At 37.4% G+C, this 27645-nt stretch overlaps 1 protein-coding gene across 2 annotated transcripts in view; it reads left to right on the plus strand.

Annotated features, from left to right (window-relative positions):
- The window catches only part of UMAD1 (UBAP1-MVB12-associated (UMA) domain containing 1), a 221059-nt gene that overhangs the window by 171334 nt on the left and 22080 nt on the right, over positions 1-27645 (plus strand). Inside the window, exon 4 of one of the 2 annotated variants that reach the window (XM_047694837.1) lies at positions 21153-22369. The exons of the other annotated variant lie outside the window; for it this stretch is intronic. Coding sequence (XP_047550793.1) covers positions 21153-21428 — 276 coding nt within the window. The 3' untranslated portion in view covers positions 21429-22369. Of the gene's footprint in view, positions 1-21152; positions 22370-27645 lie in introns of those variants that run through there. 2 annotated transcript variants of the gene reach the window in all.

Genomic DNA, 27645 nt, shown 5'->3' on the forward strand with positions numbered 1-27645 from the left:
AGACATGCCTTCTGCTTGCACGGCTCTCTTTGCTTGCTGGGCATTGGGTGGGATGCCCTTTCTGCAGCAGCTGCTTTGGACCTCAGCCCTGACCTTCAAGCCCTGTCCAGGATATAACTTGTTTTCCCTGCTTCCCCTATCGGAAGTCAGGTCTCTTGTTTTAGGCACTCCCACACTATATTGATCTTTACCTCTATAAGGCATTTTTAAGTATTTAGTTATATGGGCTAGTGTCCTTTTCTCCTCTTTTATCCTACCTCTCTGTCTCTTTCTCTCTCACCCTTCCTTCCTTTCTTTCTAACTCACATATCTTTTTTTTTTTTCTTTTGCTCTGGGTGCCTGGTAATTTTGGACCAATTTTGAAATAGAAAAATAAGTCATACCGAGTCTTCCTTTTAGCATGTTTTCTCTTTTCCTTGTCCCTATCTATTTTGGTGTTTTCTTTATTCCTCTGTCGGATATTGCCTCAAAACCTTTGTAGGAAGAGATATACTAGGGCCCGAGTAAATATAAATAAATCCACAGACCATATGTCTGGGAAAGCAGGAACTGTGTCTTGCTCATCTTTGTGTCCTCCAGCACTGTGTCTTCACCAGATAAGTGAGATGAATCGGAGGATATTTATATCTCTACATCTTTATATGTATCTGCATAGAGAATTTCTCATCAATTTTCTGAGGTGGCTACAAGAGGATTTTAATTGTAGAAAGTAAACCAGTTCTTAAAATGTATAGTATATGGTTAAAACTCAGCCCTCCTCTCTCATTTCCTAGCTCTCTCATTTCTTAAAGAAAATATGAAGGTTACGGAAATACTAATGATAAGCATTTATAAGGAAGTTTATTTGTATTAAGTTTATATTTGTATTAAGTTAGATATTCCAGGCTAGTGTAAATTGGGTGCTCCTGATGAGTGATCGGGTGTAAATTCACAACGGTTAGAAGTAAGGTAACATTACTTTGACTGTTTTAGTCCCTCATCGCATGTCTTTATGTCCAGCATGTCCTCTGAAGCTCCTACAGCCAGACCATCTCTTGCAAAAATTTCTCTTACATATTTTTGAAAGTTCCATTCATTGGAGATGCATTCTGTGATTCTATATGCCCTTTTATTATCTGTCCCATTTGGTCATAAAATCAAACCAAGGAACAGAAAGTTCTACTTGTTCATTCCATTTTTTTAAATTGAAGCACGGTTGACACATTACATTAGTTTCAGGGGGACAGTGTAGTGATTACTAAGTTATTATTAAGATTCAGTTTGTATGTTTCACCATGCTCACCACCAGCGCAGCCACCGTCTGTCACTTGATAGCACTACTGCCTACAGTTCACTACTTTTCCTATGCCGTACCTTGTGACTTACAGGCTTCTAGTTGTGGAATGAGTATTTCTCCCTCCCTCTGGCAACCGTCACTTTGTTCTCTGTGTTTTTGGACCTGTTTCTGCTTTTTCTTTTGTTTTTCAGATTCCACATATAAGTACAATTAAGCAGTATTTGTCTTTCTCTGAGTTCTTTCTCGTAGCATAATACCCTCTAGGTCTGTCTGTTGGCGTATATGGCAAGGGCTCATTCTGTTTTATGGCTGAGTAATATTCCATTGTACATAGATACCACATCTTTATCCATTCATCGATCATTGGATGCTTGGACTGCTTCCCTATCTTGACTGTTGTAAATAATGTTGAAATAAACATAGAGGTGCATATATCGTTTCAAATGAGTGTTTTTGTTTTCATTGTGTAAATACCCAGTACTGGACTTACTGGATTATATGGTATTTCCATTTTTAATTTTTTGAGGAACCCCCATGCTGTTTTCCATAATGGCTGCACTGATTTACTTTCCCATCAACAGTTCATCTTTCTCCACATCCTTGCCAACACTTCTTCTTTTTTCTTTTTTTTTTATATTTATTTATTTTAGAGAGAGGGAGAACGGACACAAGTGAGGAAAGGGTCAGAGGGAGAGAAGCATACTCCCTACTGAGCATGGAGTCCAGTGTGGGACTCGATCTCAAAACCCTGAAATCATGGCCTGAGCTGAAATCAAGAGTTGGGTGCTTAACTGACTGAACCACCCAGGCACCCTATTTCTTATCTTTTTTTATTATAACTATTCTGCTAGGTATAAGGTCATAATCTCATTGTGGTTTTGGTTTGCATTTCCCTGATGATTAGTAATATTGTATCTTTTCATGTGTCTCTGGTTCATCTGTGTGTCTTCTTTGGAAAAATGTCTATTCAAGTCCTCCACCCAATTTATTTTTTTATTTTTATTTTTATTTTTTAAAGATTTTATTCATTTATTTGACAGAGATCACAAGTAGGCAGAGAGGCAGAGAGAGAGGAAGGGAAGCAGGCTCCCTGCTGAGCAGAGAGCCCGATGCGGGACTCGATCCCAGGACCCTGGGATCATGACCTGAGCCTAAGGCAGCGGCTTAACCCACTGAGCTACCCAGGCGCCCAATTTTTTTTTTTTTAAAGTAATCTCTAAGCCTAATGTGTGGCTTGAACTCATGACCCTAAGATCAAGAGTACTGTGCTCTACTAATTGACCCAGCCAGGTGCTCCCCTTCCCATTTTTTAAATCAGAGTATTTTTTTGGTATTGAGTTGTAGAAGTTCTTTATATATTTTGGTTATTAATCCCTTATTGGATAGATCTTTTGCAAATATCTTCTCCCCTTCAGTAGGTTATCTCTTTGTTTTATTGATGGTTTCCTTCACTGTGCAAAAGCTTTTTGATACTCTCCCAATAGTTTATTTTTGCTTTTGGTTCCCTTGCCTAAGGTTACATAGCTAGAAAAATATTACTATAGTCGATGTCAAAGAAATTACTGCCTATGTTTTCTTCAAGGAGTTTTATGGTTTCAGGTGTTACTTGTAGGTCTTTAATACACTCTGGGTTTATTTTTGCATATGGTATAAAAAAGTGGTCCAGTTTCCCCAGCATCATTTACTGAAGAGACTATCTTTTCCCCATTGTATATTCTTGCCTTCTTTGTCCTAGATTAATTGGTCATCTAAGTGTGGGTTTATTTCTGGGTTCTCTATTCTGTTCTATTGACCTATGTGTCTGTTTTTATGCCAGTATCATACTGCTTTGATTACTACAGCCTTGTAGTATTACTTGAAATCTAAGATGGAGATGCCTCCAGCCTGGTTCTTCTTTTTCAAGATTGCTTTGACTATTTGAGGTTGTCGGTGGTTCCATACAAATTTTAGGATTCTTTGTCCTGGTTATGAAAAATGCTGTTGGTGTTTTGATAGGGATTGCATTGACTCTGGATTTTGCTTTGGACATTTTAACAATATTAGTTCTTCTATAATTTAACAGTATTAATTCTTCCACTGCATGGGCATGGGATTTTTTTTCCATTTGTTGGTGTCATCTTCAGTTTCTTTAATCAGTGTTTCATAGTTTTCAGAGTATAGGTCTTTCACCTCCTTGGTTAAGTTACTCCTAGGTAGTTTATTGTTTTGGTGCAACTATAAATGGAATTGTTTTAATTTTTCTTTCTGCTACTTCGTTATTAGCATAGAAAATGCAGCTGATTTCTGTGTATTAATTTTGTATCCTGCAACTTTACTAAACTCATTCATTATTTCTAACAGTTTTTGGGTGGAGTTTTAGGGTTTTCTATGTATAGGTATCATCTCATCTGGAAGTAGTGGTAAGTTTAACCTCACCTTACTGATATGGATGCCTTTTGTTAGCTCCATTCTTGATGCTTTCTGTGTTCTTCTTAGTAAAAGAAGTCAAAGTAGTCTCTAAATCACAGGTCCGTTTTCACCATTCTGAAACTTGATTACTTAGTTCTGCATTGGTTTTAGCCTCATTTTTACTGATTATCTGAACCAGACTCCCCATAGAACCTCCCTGGTGACCTGGGCCTATATTCAGTGCCAGGGTCCAGGAGCTCCAGTTCCTTTTGTGGCTTTTTGACAATTACCTAACTTTCCTATATTTCCTCATTGACACTGTTGAGATAATCGCCTTTTCATACCTCATAGAAGTATTGTGAGATTAATTAATGTTTGTAAAGTGTTTTCAGGATCATGATGAAAGGTATTAATTTGTAAGCATGTGGTATTATTATAATTATTAGTAGTAATAGGGACGGTTGTTTAATGCAAATTTTCATCTAAGTGCAGTGTCATATTTTCAAAGGACAACCTCTTTCTTTGTGGACAGATGTGGATACAATTAACCCTTTACCCTTTATTTTGAAGATACAATTAGTCAATTGTGTGTGCAATTAGACGTGTATGCAGTTTTTGCCAGAAAAACTAATTACAGCCTTGGTAAAAGTCCTTTTGAAAAATGCTGGCCCTTTGAATCTTGACGGTCCCTATCTGTGTAATAAGCACTTTGTGCTGCGCATATTTTGAGGCCACGGAGGTTCCTTGAATATTGAAGAATTGCTTTTGCGTTTACTGGAGAAAGACTTTATTTTGTGAAGCCATAGCATTGTATTTTGCCATCAAGCCTAAAAACCCTTTCGTGTAGTTCTGGTTTCAAAGGTTTTACTGATTTTTCTTAATCTTGACATTCAGCTGAAAGATTTTCCACAGACTGCATTTTGTGAAACAGGTTTTTCTTTTGTAACTTTTTTTCTCTCTTGAAAACTCCATTTCCCTTCTGTCTCTAATCCCAACCTATCATCTCATATTCCCCCTTACTCACTAAATAGCCAGTAAGGAATAGATTAGTACTGATCCTCTCTCTCCAGATAGGGCTTTGTGACACCATTTTACAAGGGACTTTTAATCACTATAATGTAAGTTCTATTTATAAAGAATAGTAGAAAGAATACTGAAGAGACCAGGAAGATACTGTTCTATCTGTGGCTATCCTATTATTAAGTGAAAGGGAGATATTCATGGCTTTTAATGAGAAGTTTAAAACAGCTTCTTTTAAAATGTCTACTTTTTAACACTTCTCGTCACTGATAATTCTTGAACTTGAATTTGTACCATCCTACCACCATGGGGATTCAGAGATGAGCAAAGCCCACTTGTTACCTTCTAGGAACTTAATATAAAGTGTGGATGATAAGAAAGGTGGTCAGGCCTGCAGACTGCAGTTAGTGTTGTACAAACAAAGCACAGGGGTAGGGTGTTCAGTGGAGGTGGGGATCACCCTTATCTGGGCATCAGAAGCTTCTTTGAAGCTGCATTGGAGATAGGACTGAAGGACTGGTCAATTTGTTGGTAGACAAAAGGGAAAGTTGGATAGACAAGAGGGAACGTTTTTGTGTGAGCAGAAGCACCAAGCTGCTAAAACAGAGGCAGGTTCAGGGAAGAGTGATTGGTTTTGCTCGAGTTGCAGGGACCTTGTGAAGGAAGTGGTAGGAGTTCAGACTGGAGAGGTAGCTTGGGGCCACACTGGGCAGGGAGGACCTTAAAGGGAGAAAGAAACATCTATATTTAGTTCAGCTGTCCAACTGAAGCAACTCTACGGTTTTGTTAGAGTGATATGGCCAGTGCTGGGCTTTAAAATGAAGCAGGCCCCGCATGCCAGATGAAGTGCAGTGGGCCAGACTAAAGGACACGAGATGCACTCAGGGATGTTGCCAGAATTAAGACCAGAGTCATCTTTGCGCTGTTAGCATTGGGAGGGAAAAAGGAAGTTGTTAGATACATGAGGCATACAGCAGAGTTAGTATTTCTTGATATTGGCAACTGTCCCAACGTAGAGGTGAAGGACAGGAAGAAGCTGGGTCAAGATGCCTGGGAAGAAAGGGGAAGTTCCTTTCACGGAAATCAAGATGTCAGGAGGGGGCCAGATTTAAGAGCACTAACTCTTGGGAATTGCCACACTGTGGCATGTTGATACAAACAGACAAAGATAGCAGGATAGAAGAAGATTAATTCTAGATATCCCATGTAATATTTCCAATAAGAATAGTAGACAAGAATTATATTTTATCGCAACAACAGCAGAATCAGCTTGCATTGCTGGGGCACCTTCATACCATGTCAAATGAGACTATAAACAGAAAGCTTGAAGAAATTAAACAAATATATATCTTGGAGCCTATTAACCTTTATACTATGAAAAACTAATTGGAGAGCTTATATTTGGCAACATGTCCTAAACACAACTCTGTGTATCTGCTTTAAAAATATTTTTAGTCACTGAAAAGTAGCTAGAATACTAGTGGCTACTTTTTCAAGTTTCTATTTAAAACATTTGAAATAAAGAAGCCAGGGCAAAATAGTATTCTCATATCTAATCTCAGCAAAGTCTGTTCCCCATCTCATTCTGTCAAATACTGGTTCCTAAGGAGGTTCTATGGGTAATTTATCATGCCATCAGCCTCAAGAATGTGGAGATCTAGCCAGGTATCCCTAAAACCCCTAGATAACCTCATATAATTCTGTCATCCATAAATTTCCTAACTTCTTTCCATCCTTTTTACATTTTCAGGCTTCCCCATGACATTGAACAATAAATCTCATGATTCAGGGAGATATTACCAATTATTGAGGGGGAAAAAGTCTTCCCAGCCTTCATTGGTAAAACGAAAAGTCTGTAATCCATATGGAGGATGCTCTATGCACATAATTTCAGTTGCCTTTTTCCTCAAGTAAAGGGACATTGTAGAAAGATTCTGAGCTTTGGAATAATAACTAGCTACCTTCTGTATAAAATGCAAATAAAGAGACATTATCCTTCTGGTCGCTCAGGCTAAATCTCTGGAGCTCTGCCGACTCCTGCTCTCTCTTGTACCTATACCAATCTACCAGCAAATTCGATTGGCTCTACCTTCAGATACATCCAAAATCCATCACTTCTTGCCCCCTTCACTGCGACCTTGGTTCAAGCAAACATTATCTCCTATCTGAATTATTGTAGTAGCTTCTTAACTCCCTCCTTCCATCCTTGTTAAGCTCAGCGGTCTGTTCTCAGCTACATAAAGGAAATAGTCATTCTTTTCAAACTTAAGGCACATGGCTTTCAACTACAAGCCAAAAAGGCTTTGACCATACCTCTGGTCTCTGCATGGCTTCTTTTCCTACCATTTCCTTCCAGCCTCACTGCCTCCGGTTGTTCAAACTCCTGCCTCAGCCTTGTCCTGGCCTGGATTACCCCTCCCACATCTCCTGCAAGTGTTCATTCAGTTATCTTCTAATCGAATTGTAACTGCCTGTGCTCCATACCTCCTTTCAGCTTTACTTTTCTCCATAGTACCTATCACCACCTACTATGATACAATATATTTCACCTAATTTTATTATATGTCCTTCTCAGCGCTTGTAACAATGCCCAGCATAGTGAAGGTATTCAGAAAATGTTTGTTGTGAATGAAAACAGTCACACTTTTAGGCACTGATTATTAAATGCAATTATATATCAGAACAACGCGTATTTGCTCAATAAATGTTTCCTTCACTATTTTCCTTTCATTTCTCAAGGCAAAGCACATAGAGTTGCACACAGCATCCTGAAATCAAAGTTTTTATGCAGAAAATGTATCATTATTTAACCTGTGGGGCTGTAGAACCCCATACTGCACTAGTGCCTTCAGAAAGCACATTCTTCCATTTTTCTGTTCACTCATTCAGACTTAAGCTTACCTGCAATTTACTTGCCTGTTTGAGACTGTATTACTTAGAAGGGTTAGATAAATAGGACATTTGAGACTGTATTACTTAGAAGGGTTAGATAAATAGGACATTTACAAAAACAGTAGATCAGTCTTAGTTACGGTTTCCAGATACTTACTTATAAATTCATATAGATCAGAAAAATTTTTTCTAGTCCAAATTTTTATCTCCGTTCCATGAATTATTTTCTAATAGCTTTTGGGGAAGAAAGTTTGTCAAAAGCTCCCCCTCCCCCTCCCCCCCACCATGGAATCGTCTCGTAAGCACTTTTTAGTGATTATTATTTTGACTAATGTTTACTGGGAAAATACTTTGTTGAGTAAAAAGGTTTTTTTGTGCATAATACACACATACACATCAAAGAGGTGAATTATTCAAATAATTTGTTCTTATTTATGTCTTATCTACCTAATCTACTAGAGATTATTAGAAGTATATCAGGCACTCATCATCCTTTGTAATTCTGTATCTATCTGTATTTCTCTTTTTGTTTTCTTTTGTATATGTTGGCCCTATTTTTTGATGTAACAGTATTTGTGACTTTTAAATTTCATTATGGGTTCTGTCTTTTCTCAACAAAATAGCTTCTCCATACTTTTAAAAATATTTTGCTGTTACTTTTTATATGACATTATATTATAATCCTGCCTTTTTGTTTGCCTTTTTATTTTTAATCTTCGTGATTTCTGGTCATTCATTAATCCACTGATATAACACATTTTTGAACTTCTAGCAATATAGGCATGAACAAGACAACCACGATCCTTTCTTATGAGTTTATATTCTAGATAGATCAATCTAGATATGAAATGTGTATCAGTAGATATGTCAATAGATCTATCTATATATCTACCTGTCTATATTAGTTGACTGTATAGCTGTATACATCAGTCGTTAGCTCTATCTATATACAGATCAGTAGATACAAGGATTATTACTCAGCCATAAAATAGAAGGAAATCCTGCCACGTGCGGCAACATGGATAAAACTTGAGGGCATTAATATTAAATGAAGTAAGTCAGAAAATGATAAATAAGGTATGATCTTATATGTGGAATCTAAAAAAACTGAACTCATAGAAACAAAGAATAGACTGGTGGTTGCCAGGGGTGGGGAAAATGGGGAGATTTTGGCAGAACAGAGCAATGGGGGGAGAAATGAATACTAAGTTTCTTTTCATAGATGTTGTACCATATTGGATGCTGATATAAGTGATCTAGTAGAGAAGTGAGAAGTCCTAATGAGAAAGAAAGGGTAGTTTGGAGAATAGAGTTCTTGAGAAGTGATGCAGTACACAAATGAATGGTTTGGCCTTCAAGACAGTTCCTCCAGGTTAATGGTGATTGTAGGAGAGTATATAGTACAGTAGGTTGTTAGATTTTTGGTGGGAAGTTGAAGATGGTCTCTAGAGATTTTGAGCCATAAATTTAAAATGAAGCTAGTCAGCATGATTCTGTGCTTTCCTCCAGTCCACATCTAGCTGCCGAAGTGCATGCCAATTTGCAGTTGTTATAAAACTGGGTTTAACTGGGGTTGAGATTTTACTAAATGAAAACCAGGTATGAACAAACATGACAATGGACTTGAAGGTGTATGCAGTGAGCTAGTTAAGTGATCAAACACACAATCCAAGCTGGATGGAGAAGGAAGAGACATGAGAATGTTCTGGACGTTGAAAAAATGGATTTGCCATTTTTGTGGAGTCACTTGAATTACCAGAGTGCAACTTATAGAGTATGAGAGGTAGAGTGTTAGAGGATGGCGGTCATTATCTGTCATACAGGAAACAGAATTCTGGACTTAGGATTTTTATTATTAATCTCAAGGTTCAAGATGACTATGGAAGTACATAGCAGTTGTGGCTCGAACAGGAGGATTGGAGGTGGGGGGTACATGGAGCTGAAAGGCTGGAGTGTTGGGTGGGTTATTTGTTCATGGTTTACAACCCTGTCTGCACATATTCTGAGGAGCTTTCAAAGAATATTAATGCTAACTCTACCCCAGACCCATTAAATCGAGATCTTTGTGTGTGATTTCTTGGGGAATTTCTATTTTGAAGAGCTTCCCATGTGATTATAATGTGCATCCTAGGTTGGCATTACTGAGAATGATCTTAAGAGACATGGTGGAGAAAAGTATGGTGAGTTGGAGTATTGGAAGGCAGGAGGGATGATTCAGAGGATCCATCTGTCCTTGAAAGCCACTTAGCTCAAGTCATTGCATACGATGTATGCCCTCAATCAATAGTAGCGTTTATTGTTGTTACCCTCATGATTATTGACAGTGGCTACATCAGGAGCATTATCCTGGGAAAAGCATCCAGTTCTTTTATTAATTTCTCAAAGGGTCCTTACAACAGCTAAAAACCACTAATTTTAGATATCATCAAGGAGGGTTCCTAATGGGGTATGGAAAGAAAAAACAAAAACAAGAACAAAAAAAAACAAACCCTAGCAATTGGCAGCATTCTTCACGGACCTTCCAGAGTAATACTTAAAACCAGGAGGAGCTCTAGCCTGTCACTGCCTGAGGTGGCAGTCTTCTGGCATCAGTGGCCTGCTGCTCAGGACTTGGGGGCAACTCTCTGCCCTGAGGAGCCCAAGGGTCACCTAACAGACTCATTTTCTCTTGTCAAATCTGAAGGCTAGGCAACTGCTGAGAACTTTTTAAAAGCCTTTTAGTTGTGTCTCAGCATTCCTGTGGCAGGGCTGAGAATGGGGAACAGAGGCAGACATTAAACATGTAACACTCTAACACTTTATGTTTTTAAATTACCTTGTCTCTTTTACATTCTTGCCTCCTCCCCCACAAAAGGAAGTGGATTAATCAGAATAAACAGTACTATTTAAAGCTAATGGATACTTGGAGACACTAAAGTGACTCTCAAGATGTGGTCTCACTAAAGAATGCACGAAATTCTACCAGGTACAAACTGCAAATGTGACCTAATCTTATTTCGGTGTTATTTCATACAAAAGCTTGTTTTCACATAGATTCACTGAATCACTGAGAAAGCTGGCAGGCGAACATCTTAGAAAAGATAATGTCAAAGAAAGAATTGGGAAATATTCCCATCTGGAACATTCCAGCTTCATTCTATTCTAGTTTGAAGAAGAATGAGATACATATCTCTTTGTATCCAACCAAATTTTAGTTGGCTATAAAGAGACCTAGGCTCCTATGCTTTATTCCCAGTCCTATCTGTCCTCCATAATAGTTCCCGTCAGCTTGTATTATAAATGAATAAAAGAGCTAATTTAAAATCCTATCATCTGATACAGGAAGGCATACACTTTTCTCCACTGCCCTATGTAAAAATAATGATGACAAGTCTGGATAATGATACTTTACAGTAAAGAATGTAATTTCTGTACAGTGTCTCTGTTAGGTAAGCAAGGACAGCCAACTAAACAAAAGTTTGTTTTATAAACCAGTCGTCTTTTAAATACCTTCAGCTGTGTTTCTGTCTGTCCTTATTTCACACTTGAAATTCCCAATTATTACCTTCCTACTTGCATGATACTGAGTGACTTAGCTGTACACACTCCAGTTCTGCCTCTGTAAAATGAGGGTAACACACTTTCTCTCCTTCCCCCCCAGCTCTCTGCCTTCTTCTCAGGAATGTTATTTAAAGCAAAAGAGTTTATGGATGTGGAAACACTTTGTAAACTAGAAATTGCTGCATGTAATGTTTTTTGTTGCCATTTTCATTTTGTTGTTGCCATTGGAAATAGCGCAATCTAAAAGGTGGACCTTAACTCATTTCAGTAAGCATCACCGAGACTTAGTTTAAACTTGGTTTAAAACTTGATTTGGGGGCGCCTGGGTGGCTCAGTGGGTTAAAGCCTCTGCCTTCGGCTCAGGTCATGATCCCAGGGTCCTGGGATCGAGCCCCACATCAGGCTCTCTGCTCAGCAGGGAGCCTGCTTCCCTTCCTCTCTCTGCCTGCCTCTCTGCCTACCTGTGATCTCTGTCTGTCAAATAAATAAAATAAAATCTTAAAAAAAAAAAATCAGTGACAAGGAAGTGCCTGGGTGGCTCAGTCGATTAAGTGCCTGTCTTCAGCTCAGGTCGTGATCCCAGAATCCTGGGATTAAGCCCAGCATTTCACTCCCTGCTCAGCAGGGAGCCTGCTTCTGCCCCTCCCCCCTGCTCATCTCTCCTGCTCTCTCTCTCTCTGTCTTAAATAAATAAAATCTTTAAAAAAAAAAAAAAAAAAAAAAACTTGATTTGGCATTACCAGAACTTAAAGAACTTAAGACATTTAAAGCTTTTTACTGTGATGAAAAATTTATTCAGGTTTTTAAAAATTGTATTATATTTTCTGATAACTTGTGGGCATTTCCTTGGTGGTGTTGAGTAGGCTATAACAAGGTAAAGGAAGTTGCCTTTTTATTTTTTTTGGACTGCTGTTGTGTGACTGTTTCACTGAGAAAAAAGTTCACTATCCAAAGAGAGTTATTATCCAAGGGGGGACAAAAGAGTACATCTCTTACTCAATACATATCCTTCAGAAATCTTGGTTGCTGGAGGTCCATTTTCTTTTAGTCCCTCCTGAGAAAATTCTTTTTTCCACCAAATATTTCAACAAATATTTCCTAAGCACCTGTTGTATGCCAGGCATGCTTCTCAGGAATGGAAAGAGAGTATAATTATGAACAAGATAGACATGGTCCATGACTTCCCAGAGCTTTCATACTGTGGGGAATAGTTAAAAAACCTTAGGGCCCCTGGGTGGCTCAGTCAGTTAGGCATATGCTTTTGGCTCAGGTCATGACCCTAGGGTCCTGGGATCGAGCCCCAACATCAGGCTCTCTGCTGATCAGGGAGCCTCCTTATCCCTTTCCTTTTGCCTGCTGCTCCCCCTGTTTGCACTCTCTCTGTCAAATAAATAAATCTTTAAAAAAGAAAGCAGAAAACAAATACTCCATCCTATGACAGTGAAGAGAAACACCATGGGCCATAACCTGCCAGGTAGAGACTCTCCCATTTCTTATATATGATTCTGTTTAAGATGGTCCATGACATGCAGACAGCCCTTCAAACAGCAGTCTGGATGCACATATTTAAAAAATTTTTATGTGAATCTACTTTGCAGAAACTGAAGTCTTCTTGCCACTTTAAGAAAAACACAGAATGCCATTTTAAGCCCCCTGTTTTTAAAGTTGAGCACTTGACTACAAAGTTTGTGAAAGGCCAATTGCTTTGGCATGCAGATGTCTCTCTCAGGGCCCACACTTGTCTGTTCTCAAGATTCACTGCCAAGATGAACTTCTTTCTTGGCCCAATCAGTTGCTCCTTGGGTGGTTCTAGGACTAAAATGATTATTAAAGACTGGCAAATTCTCCTGTTAGGAATGGTAAACCTAATTTTAAAGTGAAAGATCTTTAGAACTTAGCATACTTTTCTTCTGATTGCTTCTAGATCTTTATGTAAACCCCTATTTCTTTTAATCAGCCACTGCAGAGACTGGCAGTGGAGACTATGATTCTTGTTTTAATACATTGAAAGTAAATGAAAGAAGATCAAGTGCACTGCCTATACTTGTGGTATTTAATATCATCTAACATTTTATTGAGCCATACATTTGAATTCAAACCTATCATGAATATGCAAGTAGGAGGCTGGAGCTAACCTTACGAGCCTAGAGAAAGGAAGACTTAGTAAAAAGCGTTGCTGTCTTTTCTGTAATGGGATTCCTCACCACCTTATGGTTCATAGATAAAATCCTTTTCATCTAGAAAAAAAAGTTCTGGCTCTGGAGCCAGACTGACCTAGGTTACAATTCTACTTCCACGATTTCCTGAATTGACATTGCTTGTCCCAGGCACAGTAATGTCCATTCTATAACCCCCCAAAACCCTTCTTTCCCTCCGAACTCAAAAACTCAGGGAGTCTCCCCCAGCACATATACATGCACAATTTTGTAAGTCTAAAATTGAGGTTTACTTACAATAATAAACTGAGTGAGGGGCACCTGGGTGGCTCAGTCAGTTAAGCATCTGCCTTTGGCTCAGGTCATGATCCCAGGGTCCTGGCATCGAACCCCACGTTGGGCTCCCTGCTCAGTGGGAAGCCTGTTTCTTCCTCTCCCACTGTTCCCTCTCTTGATGTCTCTCTCTGTGTCAAATAAATAAATAAATTCTTTTAAAAATATAATAGGGTCTTTAGATCTTATAAACTAGAGAAAAAAGAATAAACTGAGTGAGATGCTAATTCTTGGTTTATGTCAAAGTGGTCCTTTCTGGCTCACCCGTGGGAAGGAATAAACACTTCCTAACTGCATAGCCTTCATCCGCCTGACAGTAAAAAGGCACGGCTAACATAGCTTTGGCGACACTCTGGTTGCCTTTCCTCGTTCCCCTTAACAAGAGGCTGGCACAGCTTTCCCACGTATCCATCGTGCAGATATGATTACTGCAGAATCTTCCTCTGAATCTCAAAGTGGAAACTGGATGATAAGAGCACACAAATTACAGACAGTCCAGGTTTCTGCCTTCAGCAAGCTCCATGCCCAGTCTTACCATTTCTCAAGGTGCTGCTCAAGGTTTGAATTTCATTTGCCATTTAGGACAGGTTGTTTTAAATTGGCTTGCCTAACTGTGCTTCTTTTAGTAACTCTTACAGTGTTTGTTAAGACTTCTTAGAGGAGCCTAGGTGCATAATCCAACAGCGACTGCTGGTGTTAGTTCCTTCCCGACATCACTGTGGCCATGGCTGCCATTAATGGACATTCAGGTCAGAGGGACAGTCCTTCTTTTCGTGTGTCTTCACCTCACATGTGATTATCTGGATTCTGGATTTTTTTCCATTTTACTTAGATGGTAAGAATATAAGCCTGAATCATAAATGGGTAATTTTTTTTCTTAGCTATCTACCATTCATAGGTTTCATCCCTACTCCCCCTGTGTCATGTACAATTGTAGTGATGCAAATAATAGGATAAACCCAAACACATACCCATCATATGTTAAGGACCCTTTAATTTACTATTTACAGCCCATATGTTTTTAAAATGATTTTCACTTTGTATTAAGGGCTTAATTTGTCAATGTGTTATCTCCTATAATGTATATTATAAAACACTGAAAAAGGGAAATACCCATCAAAGATGAATTTGGGGGCTTCTCTAGATGGGGACCTTCACAGTGCTGCCATTAAACCACACCGTGTGGACAATTACTTTTATTAAGCCTGATTTCTGCTGGTTTGCCTTGTTCTTATGGTGGAATAATCCTGAAATATTTCACATGAATTATTGGAGAACAGACTATATTGGCCATTGACATCTATAACTGTACACATGTGGCTACTGAGCATTTGATGATGTGGGTAGTCTGAATTGAAATGTGCTCTAAGTATAAAATACACACTGGATCTCAAAGATTTAAAATGAAAAAAGAACCTAAAATATCTCATTAATAATTTTATATTAATTATTGAACTGACATTTTATATATATTGGGTTAGATAAAATATATTGTTAAAAATTCCAGCTGTTTGGGGCACCTGAGTGGCTCAGTGGGTTAAGCCTCTGCCTTTGGCTCAGGTCATGATCTCAGGGTCCTGGGATCGAGTCCCATGTCGGGCTCTCTGCTCAGCAGGGAGCCTGCTTCCCCTTCTCTCTCTGCCTGCCTCTCTGCCTACTTGTGATCTCCCTCTCTCTGTCAAATAAATAAAAAAAATTTTTTTTTTAAATTCCAGCTGTTTCCTCTTTTTTTTTTTTTAAGATTTTATTTATTTATTTGAGGGATAGACTGAGCAAGAGAGAGAGCACCCGAGCAGAGGCAGAGAGGGAAAGGGAGAAGCAGATTCCCCTGCTGAGCAGGGAGCCCAACATGGGGCTCAATCCCAGGACTCTGGGATCACGACTTGAGATGAAGGCAGATGCTTAACTGACCAAGCCACCCAGGCGCCCCTCCTCTTCCTTTTTAACCATTGCTATTGGAAAATTTTAAACTACATATGTGGCTATTAATAATTTCTATTTAACAGGACTGATCTATAGGGTTAAAGATCTTCTAACACAGCCCCTTCATTTTAGAGATAAGAAAACCAAATAGAATTCAGAAGACTTAAGTGACTTGCTTTCTACCACATAGTATAAAAGGAGAGCAATAAAGTTTGAGACCAGAAATTCCTCTCAAATATTAAGACCAGTGCCTTTCTCAGTAACGCCAGTTTTTTTGTGACTGATACTTTCATTATAAGAGGAAATGTCTACCCTTTGGAATTCTTCATTCAGTCCTTTAGGTAGAGCAAAAATTCTTTGTATAGTGAAAGTAAAAATTTCTTTTAGTTTGTTTTATGAGTTTGAAATTTTACTCACTAGCTTGTTCTTAAAATGGTGGTAGTTTTCCCTATGAAAACTCTTACAAAGAGACACTTATGGCATTGGAAATATTTTAAAAATAGATCCAGTAAACACCATACTAAGGTTTTCAATCTTGTTGCACTCTTATAATACAATATGTCATAAATTTCAAATCTTTATTGGGTATTCCTAAGTCATACTGTCATGATAGCATATAACCTGGAAATGATGCTAGGCAAAGTAAGGCCTCCTGGCTATATATTTCCTTGGTAAATTGCTAGGCAACTAGTCATTTTCTCTTTCTAAGCTTTAACACTATCAGTGTTGGTATTGTGAGAACAGCCTTTATTTGAGCTAAAAAATTGCCCATGTGTAGAAAAGTCATTCAGAGTTCAGTTTTTAAGAGCAGGATAGTGTTCTGTGGTATACAAACTGTGACCTTAGTCCAGCTATTTAATATCTCTGTGTCTCATTTTCCTTATCTATAAATTAGGGATAATACCACTTATCTGTAAGGTTGTTGTACACATTTGAATGACCTATATGTAAAGCAAGTATAGATGGTTTACTATTCCACAATGTCTCATAGTATCAATTTTGTCTTAGTACAAAGAAAAAATAAAAGAGCAAATATTTGCTCTTACCTTTAAAATATTTTTACCCTCTTTCCACCCTCTCTTTCCCAGAAATCCTCTACTATGGAAGTAAAAGTTCTTGGTCAAGTCTGGTTGTAAGAACATCTTGTTTTCCATATAAAAATTCTTAGTCATTATCTGAGAGCTATCTCAATCCTTAACAATACTTGTAACTGGACATACTCATTATAATAAACATAATATCCATTAAAATATCACATTTATGAAATATAAAAAGATGAGATTGTTAAATAGCTTACCTAATACCAGTATTAATTTTCCAATTGCATCAAAAGGAATAAAATACCCAGGAATAAATTTAACCAAGGAAGCATCATGTTCCCTGATTTCAAACTATACTACAAAGCTACAGTAGTCAAAATAGTTTGTTACTGACTTAAAAACAGACACATAGCTCAGTGGATCACAACAGATAGCCCAGAAATAAACCCATGCATATGTGGTCAGTTAGTTTATGACAAAAGAACCAAGATATACACTGGGGAAGGACAGTCTCTTCAATAAATGGCACGGGGAAAATGGGACAACCAGACGCAAAAGAATGAAGTTTAACCACCATCTTATACTAAAAGCAAAAAATCAACTCAAAATGGATAAAAACTTGAATGTAAGACCTGAAACCATAAAACTTCTTTTTTTTTTTAATTATGTAAGTCACCATACAGTACATCATCAGTTTTTTGTGTTTTTTTTAAGATTTTATTTATTTATTTGACACAGAGAGAGAAATCACAAGTAGGCAGAGCAGCAGGCAGAGAGAGAGGGGGAAGCAGGCTCCCTGCTAAGGTGCGAGCCCAATGTGGGGCTTGATCCCAGGACCCTGAGACCATGACCTGAGCTGAGGGCAGAGGCTTAACCCACTGAGCCACCCAGGTGCCCCCATCATTAGTTTTTGATGTAGCGTTCCAAGATTCACTGTTTGTGTATAACACCCAGTGCTCCAAGCAATACATGCCCTCCTTAATTCCCATCACCAAGCTCACCCATCCCTTTCACCCTAGTCCCCACTCCGATTCCCTCCCCCTTCATTTTTCCCTTTTTCTCCTAATGACCTCCATGCTATTCCTTATGTTCCACAAATAAGTGAAACTACATAATTGACTTTCTCTGCTTGATTTATTTCACTAAGCATAATCTCCTCCAGTCCCATCCATGCTGATGCAAAAGTCGGGTATTTATCCTTTGATGACTGAGTAATATTATATTGTATATATGGACCACATCTTTTGAGGTACCACCTTACACCAGTTAGAATGGCAAGAATTGACAAGGCAAGAAACAACAAATGTTGAAACCATAAATCTTCTAAAAGAAAACACAGGCAGTAAGCTCCTTGACATTGGTTTTAGCGATGGCTTTTTTGGGTATGACACCAAAAGCATAAGAAACAAAAGCAAAGAACATATGATGGGACTATATTACACAAGCTTCTGCACAGCAAAGAAAACAACAAAATGAAAAAGCAACTTAGGCATGGGAGAAAATATTTGCAAACCATATATCTGATCAGGGCTTAATAACCAAAATGTATACAGAACTCCCACAACTCAATAGTGAGCTCTCCCAAAAAAATCCCATTAAAATTTAGGCAGGAAAAAAATTTTAATTAAAAAATAGCCAGAAGATCTGAATAGACGTTTTTCCAAAAAGACCTAGAGATTGCCAGTAGATACATGAAAATATGTTCAACATCACTAATCATCAAGAAAGTGCACATTAAAGCCACAATGAGCTATCTTTTCACACCAGTCAGAATGGCTATTATGAAAAAAAGAAATAGCAAGTGTTGGCAAGGATGTGGAGAAAAGTGATCTCTTGTGCACTGTTGGTAGGAATGTAAAGTGGTGCAACCACTATGGAAAACAATATGGAGGCTTCTCAAAAAAATAAAAATAGAACTACCCTATGATTCAGCAATTCTACTTCCAGGTACTTAACTGAAGGAAAAGGAAACACTAACTAGAAAAGGTAAATGCATCCCCGTGTTCATTGATGATTATTTGTAGTAACCAAGACACACATGCAACCTAAGTGTCCATCAATGGATGAATGCATAAAGTGTGTGTGTGTGTAATTCAGCCTTAAAAAAGAATGAAATTTTGCCATTTGTAAATGTATTTGAAGGACATTATGCTAAGTGAAATAGGTCAGAGAAAGACAGATATCATGTGATCTCACTTATAATGTAGATCCTAAAAAAGAAAAAAATGAGACTTTCAGTTGGCTTTTCTAAATCATGATGGAATTTTTATTATCTTTGGTTATGCTTTGGCAACTGTACCAGATACCATACCATTGAATTGTATTTTAAAACTTGAAGTCTATTCAGAGTTTTATTATTGAAGTAAAAAGTTTTCAGTAATAATTGTTCCCAGATTTCAAATATTTTAAATTGAGTTAAAATAAGTATGGCAGTTGAGTCACATAAGTTTACTTTAAAGGGTTTTCACTTTAAGAAAATATTTGATCATATTTGCAGTCAGAATTCATTTCTTGTTCCCCTTCTTGCCCACCACCCATCCCATTTCTTCTCATTGCCTGCTGTTCCTTCCTTATAACACTTCCCAGTTGTTTTCCTAGGGTCTTGTCAAATTTTCTCTGTGTACTATAATCCTGACCAAAGCAGCCCTGTGACTGTTTATTCTGCACTCTGTCTACTGCCAAGCATTGTGCCAGACACACCATAGAGAATATATTTTTTGAATAGATGAATACAGTTGACCTTCTGATTTCTAATTCATTTCTTTCCTCTGTATTATACGGTCTTAGCCATTTTTACAATTAGGATTCACATTTTTTAACTCCAACAATGAAGGTCACTACTTATCCCATATGGCTGAACTTCTTAAAGCCATTTGGTTTCTTTATATGTACTTTCAAAATTCTTTAAATATTTTTAGTAGACAGTCATCTTTTGATGTATTTGAGCCAATATGAATTAAGCCCATGAGGGATTTTTAAAAATTTATTACTAAATGAGGAAAAGAATTCTTGAAAGTTTGAGATACCACTGGAACCTCATCTGAGCCAGTTATCTGGCATATCGTTTTTTAAATGATAATTTTTAACACTTTTTAAAGATTTTATTTATTTGACAGAGAAGGAGTATGTGGGGCTTGATCCCAGCACTCTGGAATCATGATGCAAGCCGAAGGCAGCTGCTTAACCACCTGAGCCACCCAGGCACCCCTTAACATTTGTTAACATTAATTGACTAAATTCTTGAAGCCTCTTTCAACTAGTCCTTTATTTTTCCACAGTAACTTTAACTAAATTTAACAGACTCTACTATGCTACTAAATGTATCAAAATATACCTTATGGTCATTCTGCATTTTATTTGCCATCTCAATATAAAGGGACATTCAATTAATGTTTTCAAAAAGGGACAACATTTTAGCAATTTTTAATGCATTCCAGTGCCTTTGGTAATGGAGTTGAAGTTACACAACTATGTGGTTTTGCTGCAGGAAGTCTCCAGTTCCTAACATCACCAGTTGGTCTGATGTCTAAAATGTTCACAGTTTGGTTAAAATGCTCAGTACCAAATGTGTGACTTCCACCAAGGAAGGTAGAGTCAAATGACACATCAGGTGGTCTCAAAATGACAATAGAGGATATGCTGAATCAAGCATACTGTTACTGCCATGCTTGTTAGAAGTTATTTCTCTGAGCACTGTTAAGAGAAAGGGAGGAATTTATAAAATCTTGACTGGAATAGTGCCTGGATCCATAGCACTTGGGTTTGGAAGCCAGGAAATCATTATAAAAATTGTAATTGGCTCTTTTTTTTATTTAGTCATCAAACTTAACAGAAAAGACAACTGGAAAGTCAGGTCTACTTTTAGAATTATTGGGTCAATTATCAGTTATTTCTGAAGGAAAGATTTTTTTCTTTTTTTTTTTCTTAAAGATTTTATTTATTTGACAGAGAGAGATCACAAGTGGGCAGAGAGGCAAGCAGAGAGAGAGAGAGGGAGAAGGAAGCAGGCTCCCTGTGGGGCAGAGAGCCCAATGCGGGACCTGATCCCAGGACCCTGAGATCATGACCTGAGCTGAAGGCAGAGACCTAACCCACTGAGCCACCCAGGTGCCCCTGAAGGAAAGATTTTTTTAAAGATATATATACTGTAGAAATTCTGTCATATTTTACTGCCAGCTTTATTAAAACTGCTTTCTCAGTTTGCAAAGATAATGATTTCTCTTGTTATTTGAAAAGCTCTATATGTGAAATTCCATTTTTATTATTTTCTATTATTTATTTTATTATTTTATTTCTATTATTTATTATTAGCCAACGTATATGTGAAATTCTTATAGTACTATTAGTCTACCTGTTATTTAAGTTATGATTAGATGTTATAACACTTGAATTTCTTAGGATGATACTGAATATGGTAGACACTTAACATTCTCCAATTTCATGATAGCTGGCAAGGAAAAAGAACTAACATTGACTGAGTACTTACTGTGTTTCACGATCTATATTAAGGAATCCTTACCAGTGTTATTTCATTCATTCATCACAACATCTTACTGAATAGATTCACTTATTCCTATTTTACAGATGAGAAAATGGGGGCACATGAGGATTAAGTCCCCAAGGTACAGAATGGTAACTTTTCCAAGACAGCACAGTTGGGGAGCCCTTAACCTATATTTCCATATTGTCATTTCTACATGCTCAACATGGTTCACTGCAAAAGCATTTGTGGGGATAAACATAGAAAAGTTCGTCCCAAACAAAATTAAGGAGCATGGCCAAGAGGAAGAAAACAAGCCAAGGACTGTGTTCCCAATGGATTATTGGAGGTCTTGTAAAGGAAGAGTAGAGTTAATATGATTTCATTACTCAAGCCCACAACATTTATTCATTCAGCAGTATTTATTGACTATCATGTGCCAGGTACCCTGCTGCTACACATACAATTACTTGGACGGGGACTTTGCCTCGTGGAGCTTACATTTTAGTAGGAGTGACAGACCAAAAAAACTAATCTAAAATAAAAATAGGCAAAGAGATTATGATGTCAGGCCACGGTAAGTATAGTGAAGGGTATAACCCATAGAGTTAGAGAACAAGTCCTGGGCGGGGAGAGGAGCAACTAAAACAGGGTGGAGAGAGCAGGCTTCTGCATGGAAATGATATTTAAGATGAGACTTAAAGAATTATTAGCAAGATGTGCTGAGGGCGAAGCAAGGAGAGAACCGAGGAGCAAAGACAGATTATTTCACATTCAGATTGGAAAACATTAAAAAGCCTGACAAACCCCAATTTTGGTGGTACTGTGCAGAAAGAGTCCTCACACCCTGTCTAAGTCTAAACAACTCTTCTAGGGAGCAATTTGATAATATCTAGTAAATTTGAAAACAATTTTGTACATATACTCTGGGGCAGTTATTCTTAAAAGAAGTTTTAAAAACAATGTACTCCTTCTTACACATTTTTAAGATTTTAAGTCATAAAAACTTTCTATCATGACTTAAATTGTTGCAAAGGATGGAATTTCCCACATACTGCAAATATTGACATTTAAACATAAAATGATTACATCATTCTTTCAAATATATCCAGTGAAATTGAGATCCCATAACAATTTGGTACATGACATCACCCATTTAAAAAATACATGAACAAGCTCTTTAATAATCAGAAATTTCACATCATTCCTTTTTCTACCTGAACTCAGATTTCCATCCACTTCCCCCAAAGAATTTTATCCTTTATCTTGAAAGTCTTTTATTGATCACTCTACCTTATTTCCTGGCAGCAAAAACTACTGGTATAAATTATTTTTAAAAATATATTTACTTTGTGGGGCTGCTGGGTGGCTCAGTTAAGTGTCTGCCTTTGGCTCAGGTCATGATACGAGGGTCCTGGGATCGAGCCCCACATCAGTCTCCCTGCTTGGCGGGAAGTCTGCTTCTCCCTCTCCCATTCCCCCCGCTTATGTTCTCTCTTGCTGTGTCTCTCTGTCAAATAAATAAATAAAATCTTTAAATATTATATAGATATAGATGTAGATAGATATCTTTACTATGACCCTAAGGCCAAATGTCTTCTGAATTATTAGTATATAATCAAAACTATACATAATAAATTTATGTAATAGACTTTAAAAGTTTATTTTTTAGAAGGGCATCTCTTGGTGATGTGGAACAGCTTGTTTTCTTTTAATTACTTCATGCAACTGAAGATGACTGTTACTAGAATGAACCTAACAGTAAAATGAAGAGAAGATAGGGCTGGTTGGGGGCTTACAAAGGTGCATTAGTATTTTTTAAGGGCATTATATCGAGTAGAATCTGTAATATTCCTTGCAAACTCATCTAAATATTGATAGGTTAAATGAACTTTAAAATGAATATAGATGTATGATATTTAAAAATATGTGGGCAAAAGAATGAAAATATTTGAGTCTGATTAAGTGATTGAGAAAACAAAAAACACTACGACCGATGCATATTCCTTTTACTTGAAGACGTATCTTCAATCTGTTGGAAGTAATGCTGAACTTTTCAACACTCATCTACTTTTTGTATCAACAGATTTGCCTATTCTGAATATTTTATATAAATAATATGTGTTCTTTTGTGGTTTCTTTCACTCAGCATATTCTTTTCAAGGGTCATCTGTGTTGAGGCACATATCAATACTTCATTCCTTTTTACTCCTATAATTGTTGGATAATAGTCCATTATGTGAACATACCACTTTTGTTTAGCTGTTCACCAGTTGATGGACATTTGGGTTGTTTCTACCTTTTTGGCTATTGTGAATAATGCTGCTATAAACATTCATGTACAATTTTTTTTAATACCTGTTTTGTTTTGTTTTTTTAAGATTTTATTTATTTATTTGACAGAGAAATCACAAGCAGGCAGAGAGGCAGGCAGAGAGAGAGGAGGAAGCAGGCTCCCTGCTGAGCGGAAAGCCCAATGCGGGGCTTGAACCCAGGACTTGGGATCATGACCCGAGCTGAAGGCAGCGGCTCAACCCACTGAGCCACCCAGGCGCCCCTTTAATACCTGTTTTTAATTTTTCTTAGTATATACTGATGAGTGATATTACTGGGTATCATAATAACTCTGTTGAATTGTTTGAGAAACTGGCCATTTTCCACATCATCTTGGTGGTGCCACATCTTACATTCTCACTAGCAGTATGTAATGGATCTAGTTTCCCCACATCCAAGCTAGCAATTGTTATTATCTGATTTTTTATTATACCCATCCTCCTGGGTACAAAGAATCTCACTGTGTGGTATCTTATGGTTTTGATTTGCATTTTCTTCATGACTAATGATGTCAAGCACCTTTTCATATGCCTACTGACCATTCATATATCTACTTTGGAGAAATATCTATTAACATCTTTTGCCTGTTCTGTAAATGGGTTGTCCTTTTATTGTTGAATTGTGTTTTTTTTTTTTCCCATATATTCTAGATGCAAGTCCCTGATTAGATATTTGATTTGCACATATTGTCTCCCATTCTGCTGATGGCCTTTTCATGTTTGGCATAGCATCTATTGAAGCATAGAAGTTTGTAATTCTGATATGGTCTAATCTATCTACTTTTTTTTCTTTTATTACTTGTGCTTTGGCGTCATAGCTAAGAAACTATTGCCAAATGTGAGGCAATGAAGAGTTAACTCTACATTTTCTTACTTAAGAAATAAACAGTTTAGCTTATTTCAGACTTCAGTTCATTTTAAATTCATTTTGTATATAGTCTCATATAAATTTCCTTTTGTATGTGACCGTCCAGTTGTCCTAGCACCATTTGTTGAAAAGACTGTTCTTTCCTCCATCGAATGGTCTTGGCACTTTGTCAAAAATCAGTTGACCATAGACACACTGAAACAACAGCCTCACCTGTACAACTAACTCTGGAAATGACCTGAAGATTGATGGAACAGACTTCGCACAGCCAGTTATAGAGAAGAGACTGCATCAGATACATGGCTGGGAGAAACTGATATTAATACAATAATAGTAGGGGACTTTAACTCCCCATTTATGTCAATGAATACATTATCCAGAGAGAAAATCAAGGAACAGTGGCTTTGAATGACACACTAAATCAGATGGATCTAACAGATGTATACGGAACATTCCCTCCAAACACAGCAGAATACATGTTCTTTTCAAGTGCACATGGTACATTATTTAGGATAGATCACATGTCAGCCCACAAAACAAGTCTCAAAAAATTTAAAAGGACTGAAATCTTATCAAGCATCTCTTCTACCCCCAACTGTTGAAACTAGACATCAAACACATGCAGGCTAAACAACATGCTACTAAACAACCAGTGGATCAATGAAGAGATCGAAGAGAAAATTAAAAAAAAAAAAAAGGTGGGGCGCCTGGGTGGCTCAGTGGGTTGAAGCCTCTGCCTTCGGCTCAGGTCATGACCTCGGGGTCCTGGGATCGAGCCCCGCATCGGGCTCTCTGCTCTGCGGGGAGCCTGCTTCCTCCTCTCTCTCTGCCTGCCTCTCTGCCTACTTGTGATCTCTGTCAAATAAATACATAAAAATTAAAAAAAAAAATGGAGACAAATGAAAATGAAAGCACAAAGATCCAAAATCTTTGGGACACAGCAAAAGCAGGTCTAAGAGGAAAGTTTATTGCAATACAGGTGCATCTCAAGAGATAAGATTAGATTGTTCACTTGAGATTTTTCTTACAACTAAAGGAACTAGAAAAAGAAGAACAAACAAAACCCAAAGCTAGTAATAATAAGGGAATAATAAAGATTATCATGGAGATGTGTAAAATAGAGACTTAAATAATAGGAAAGATCAGTGAAACCAAGAGATGGTTCTTTGAATAGATCCACAAAATTGACAAACCTTTAGCCAGTCTCTTGGGGCGCCTGGGTGGCTCAGTGGGTTAAAGCCTCTGCCTTTGGCTTGGGTCATGATCTCGGGGTCCTGGGATCGAGCCCCATATCAGGCTCTCTGCTCAGCAGGGAGCCTGCTTCCCCCCCACCCCGCCTGCCTCTCTGCCTACTTGTGACCTCTGTCTGTAAATAAACAAATAAAATCTTAAAAAAAAAAAAAAAAAAAAAAAAAAAAACCTTTAGCCAGTCTCATCAAGAAAAAAGAGAGAGGACTCAAATCAGAAATGGAGGGAAAATAACAACTGACACAACAGAAATACAAAAGATTATAAGAGAATGTTATAAAAAATTATATGCCAACATATTTGACAACCTAGGAGAAATGGAGAAATTCTGAGGAACATACAATCTTCCAAAACTGAATCAGGAAGAAACAGAAAATCTGAACAAACTGATTACTTACTAGTAATGAAATTGAATCAGTAATCAAAAAAACTCCCAACAAAAATCCAAGACCAAATCGCTTCACAAGGGGATTTCTATCAAATATTAAAAGAAGAGTTAATACCTATTCTTCTCAAACTATTCCAAAAACTAGAAGAGGAAGGAAAGCTTCCAAATTCATTTCTGTGAGGCCAGCATTACCCCTAATACCAAACCAGACAAAGACACTATAAAAAAAGAAAATTGCAGGCCAATATCTTTGATGAACATAAATGTGAAAATCCTCAACAAAATATTAACAAACGAAATTCAACAATATATTAAAAGGATCATTCACCACAATCAAATGGAATTTATTCCAGGGATGCAAGGGTGGTTTGTATTTGCAAATCAATCATTATATCACATGACCAAGGGGAAGGATAAAAACCATATGATCATTTCAATAGATGCAGAAAAAGGATTTGATAAAATACAACATCCACCAATGATTAAAAACTCTCAACAAAATGAGTTTATAGTAAACATACCTCAACATAAGAAAGATTATTGATGACAGACCCACAGCTAACATCATACTCAGTGGTGAAAATTGAGAGCGAGGATCAGGAACAAAGCAAGAATTTCCACTCTTACCACTTTTATTCAACATAGCACTGGAAGTCCTAGCCACGATAGTCAGCCAAGAAAAAGGGAAAAAAATGACATCTGAATTGGTAAGGAAGAAGTGAAATATTCACTACTTGCAGATGACATGATACCATATATAGAAAACCCTAAAGACTCCTCCAAAACACTACTGGAACTGAGAAGTGAATTCAGTAAAGTTGCAAGATACAAAATTAATAATCAAAAATCAGTTGCATTGCTATACACTAATAATGATGTAGCAAAAAGAGAAATTAGGAAAACAATCCTATGTACAACTGCACCAAAAAGAATAAAATACCTAGAAATTTAAATGTATTGATGTAGGAACATTAGGAGGCAAGAATATATAATGGGAAATATACAGTCTCTTCAGTAAATGGTGCTGGGAAAACTAGACAGCTACATGCAAAGGAATGAAACTGGACTACTTTCTTAAACCATACACAAGTATTGTGATGAGCACTGGGTATTATATACAACTGATGAATCATTGAACACTACATCAAAGACTCATGATGTACTATATGTTGGCTAACTGAACATAATAATAAAATAACTCAAAATGGATTGAAGACTTAAATGTGAGACCTGAAACCATAAAACTCCTAATAGAAAGCATAGGTGATAATCTCTTAGACATCTGCCTCAACAACATATTTATGGATAGGTCTTCTCAGGCAATGGAAACAAAAGCAAAAATAAACTATAGGAACTACACCAAAATAAAAACTTTTGCACAGCAAAGGAAACCATCAACAAAACAAAAAAGCAACCTAGTGAATGGGAGAAGATATTTGCAAATGATATATCTGAAAAAGGGCTAAAACCAAAATATATGAAGAACTTCTATAACTCAACACCAAAAAGAAAGGAAAGAAAAACAAGTACTCTCATTAAAAAGTGGGCAGAGGAAGGGTGTCTGGGTAGCTCAGTTGGCTAAGCATCACACTCTTGATTTAGGCTCAGGTTGTGATCTCAGGGTCCTGTTCTTATGGTGCTGAGATTGAGTGCTGCAATGGCTCTGTGCTGGAGCCTACTCAAGATTCTCTCTCCCTCTCTCCCTCCCCTTCTCCGTCCCCCATACCCCACGTGTATTCTTGCACTTGCTCTCTCTCTCT

The sequence above is a fragment of the Lutra lutra genome, chromosome 11 (assembly GCF_902655055.1).
Source record: "Lutra lutra chromosome 11, mLutLut1.2, whole genome shotgun sequence".
In the NCBI taxonomy this organism is placed as follows: domain Eukaryota; kingdom Metazoa; phylum Chordata; class Mammalia; order Carnivora; family Mustelidae; genus Lutra; species Lutra lutra.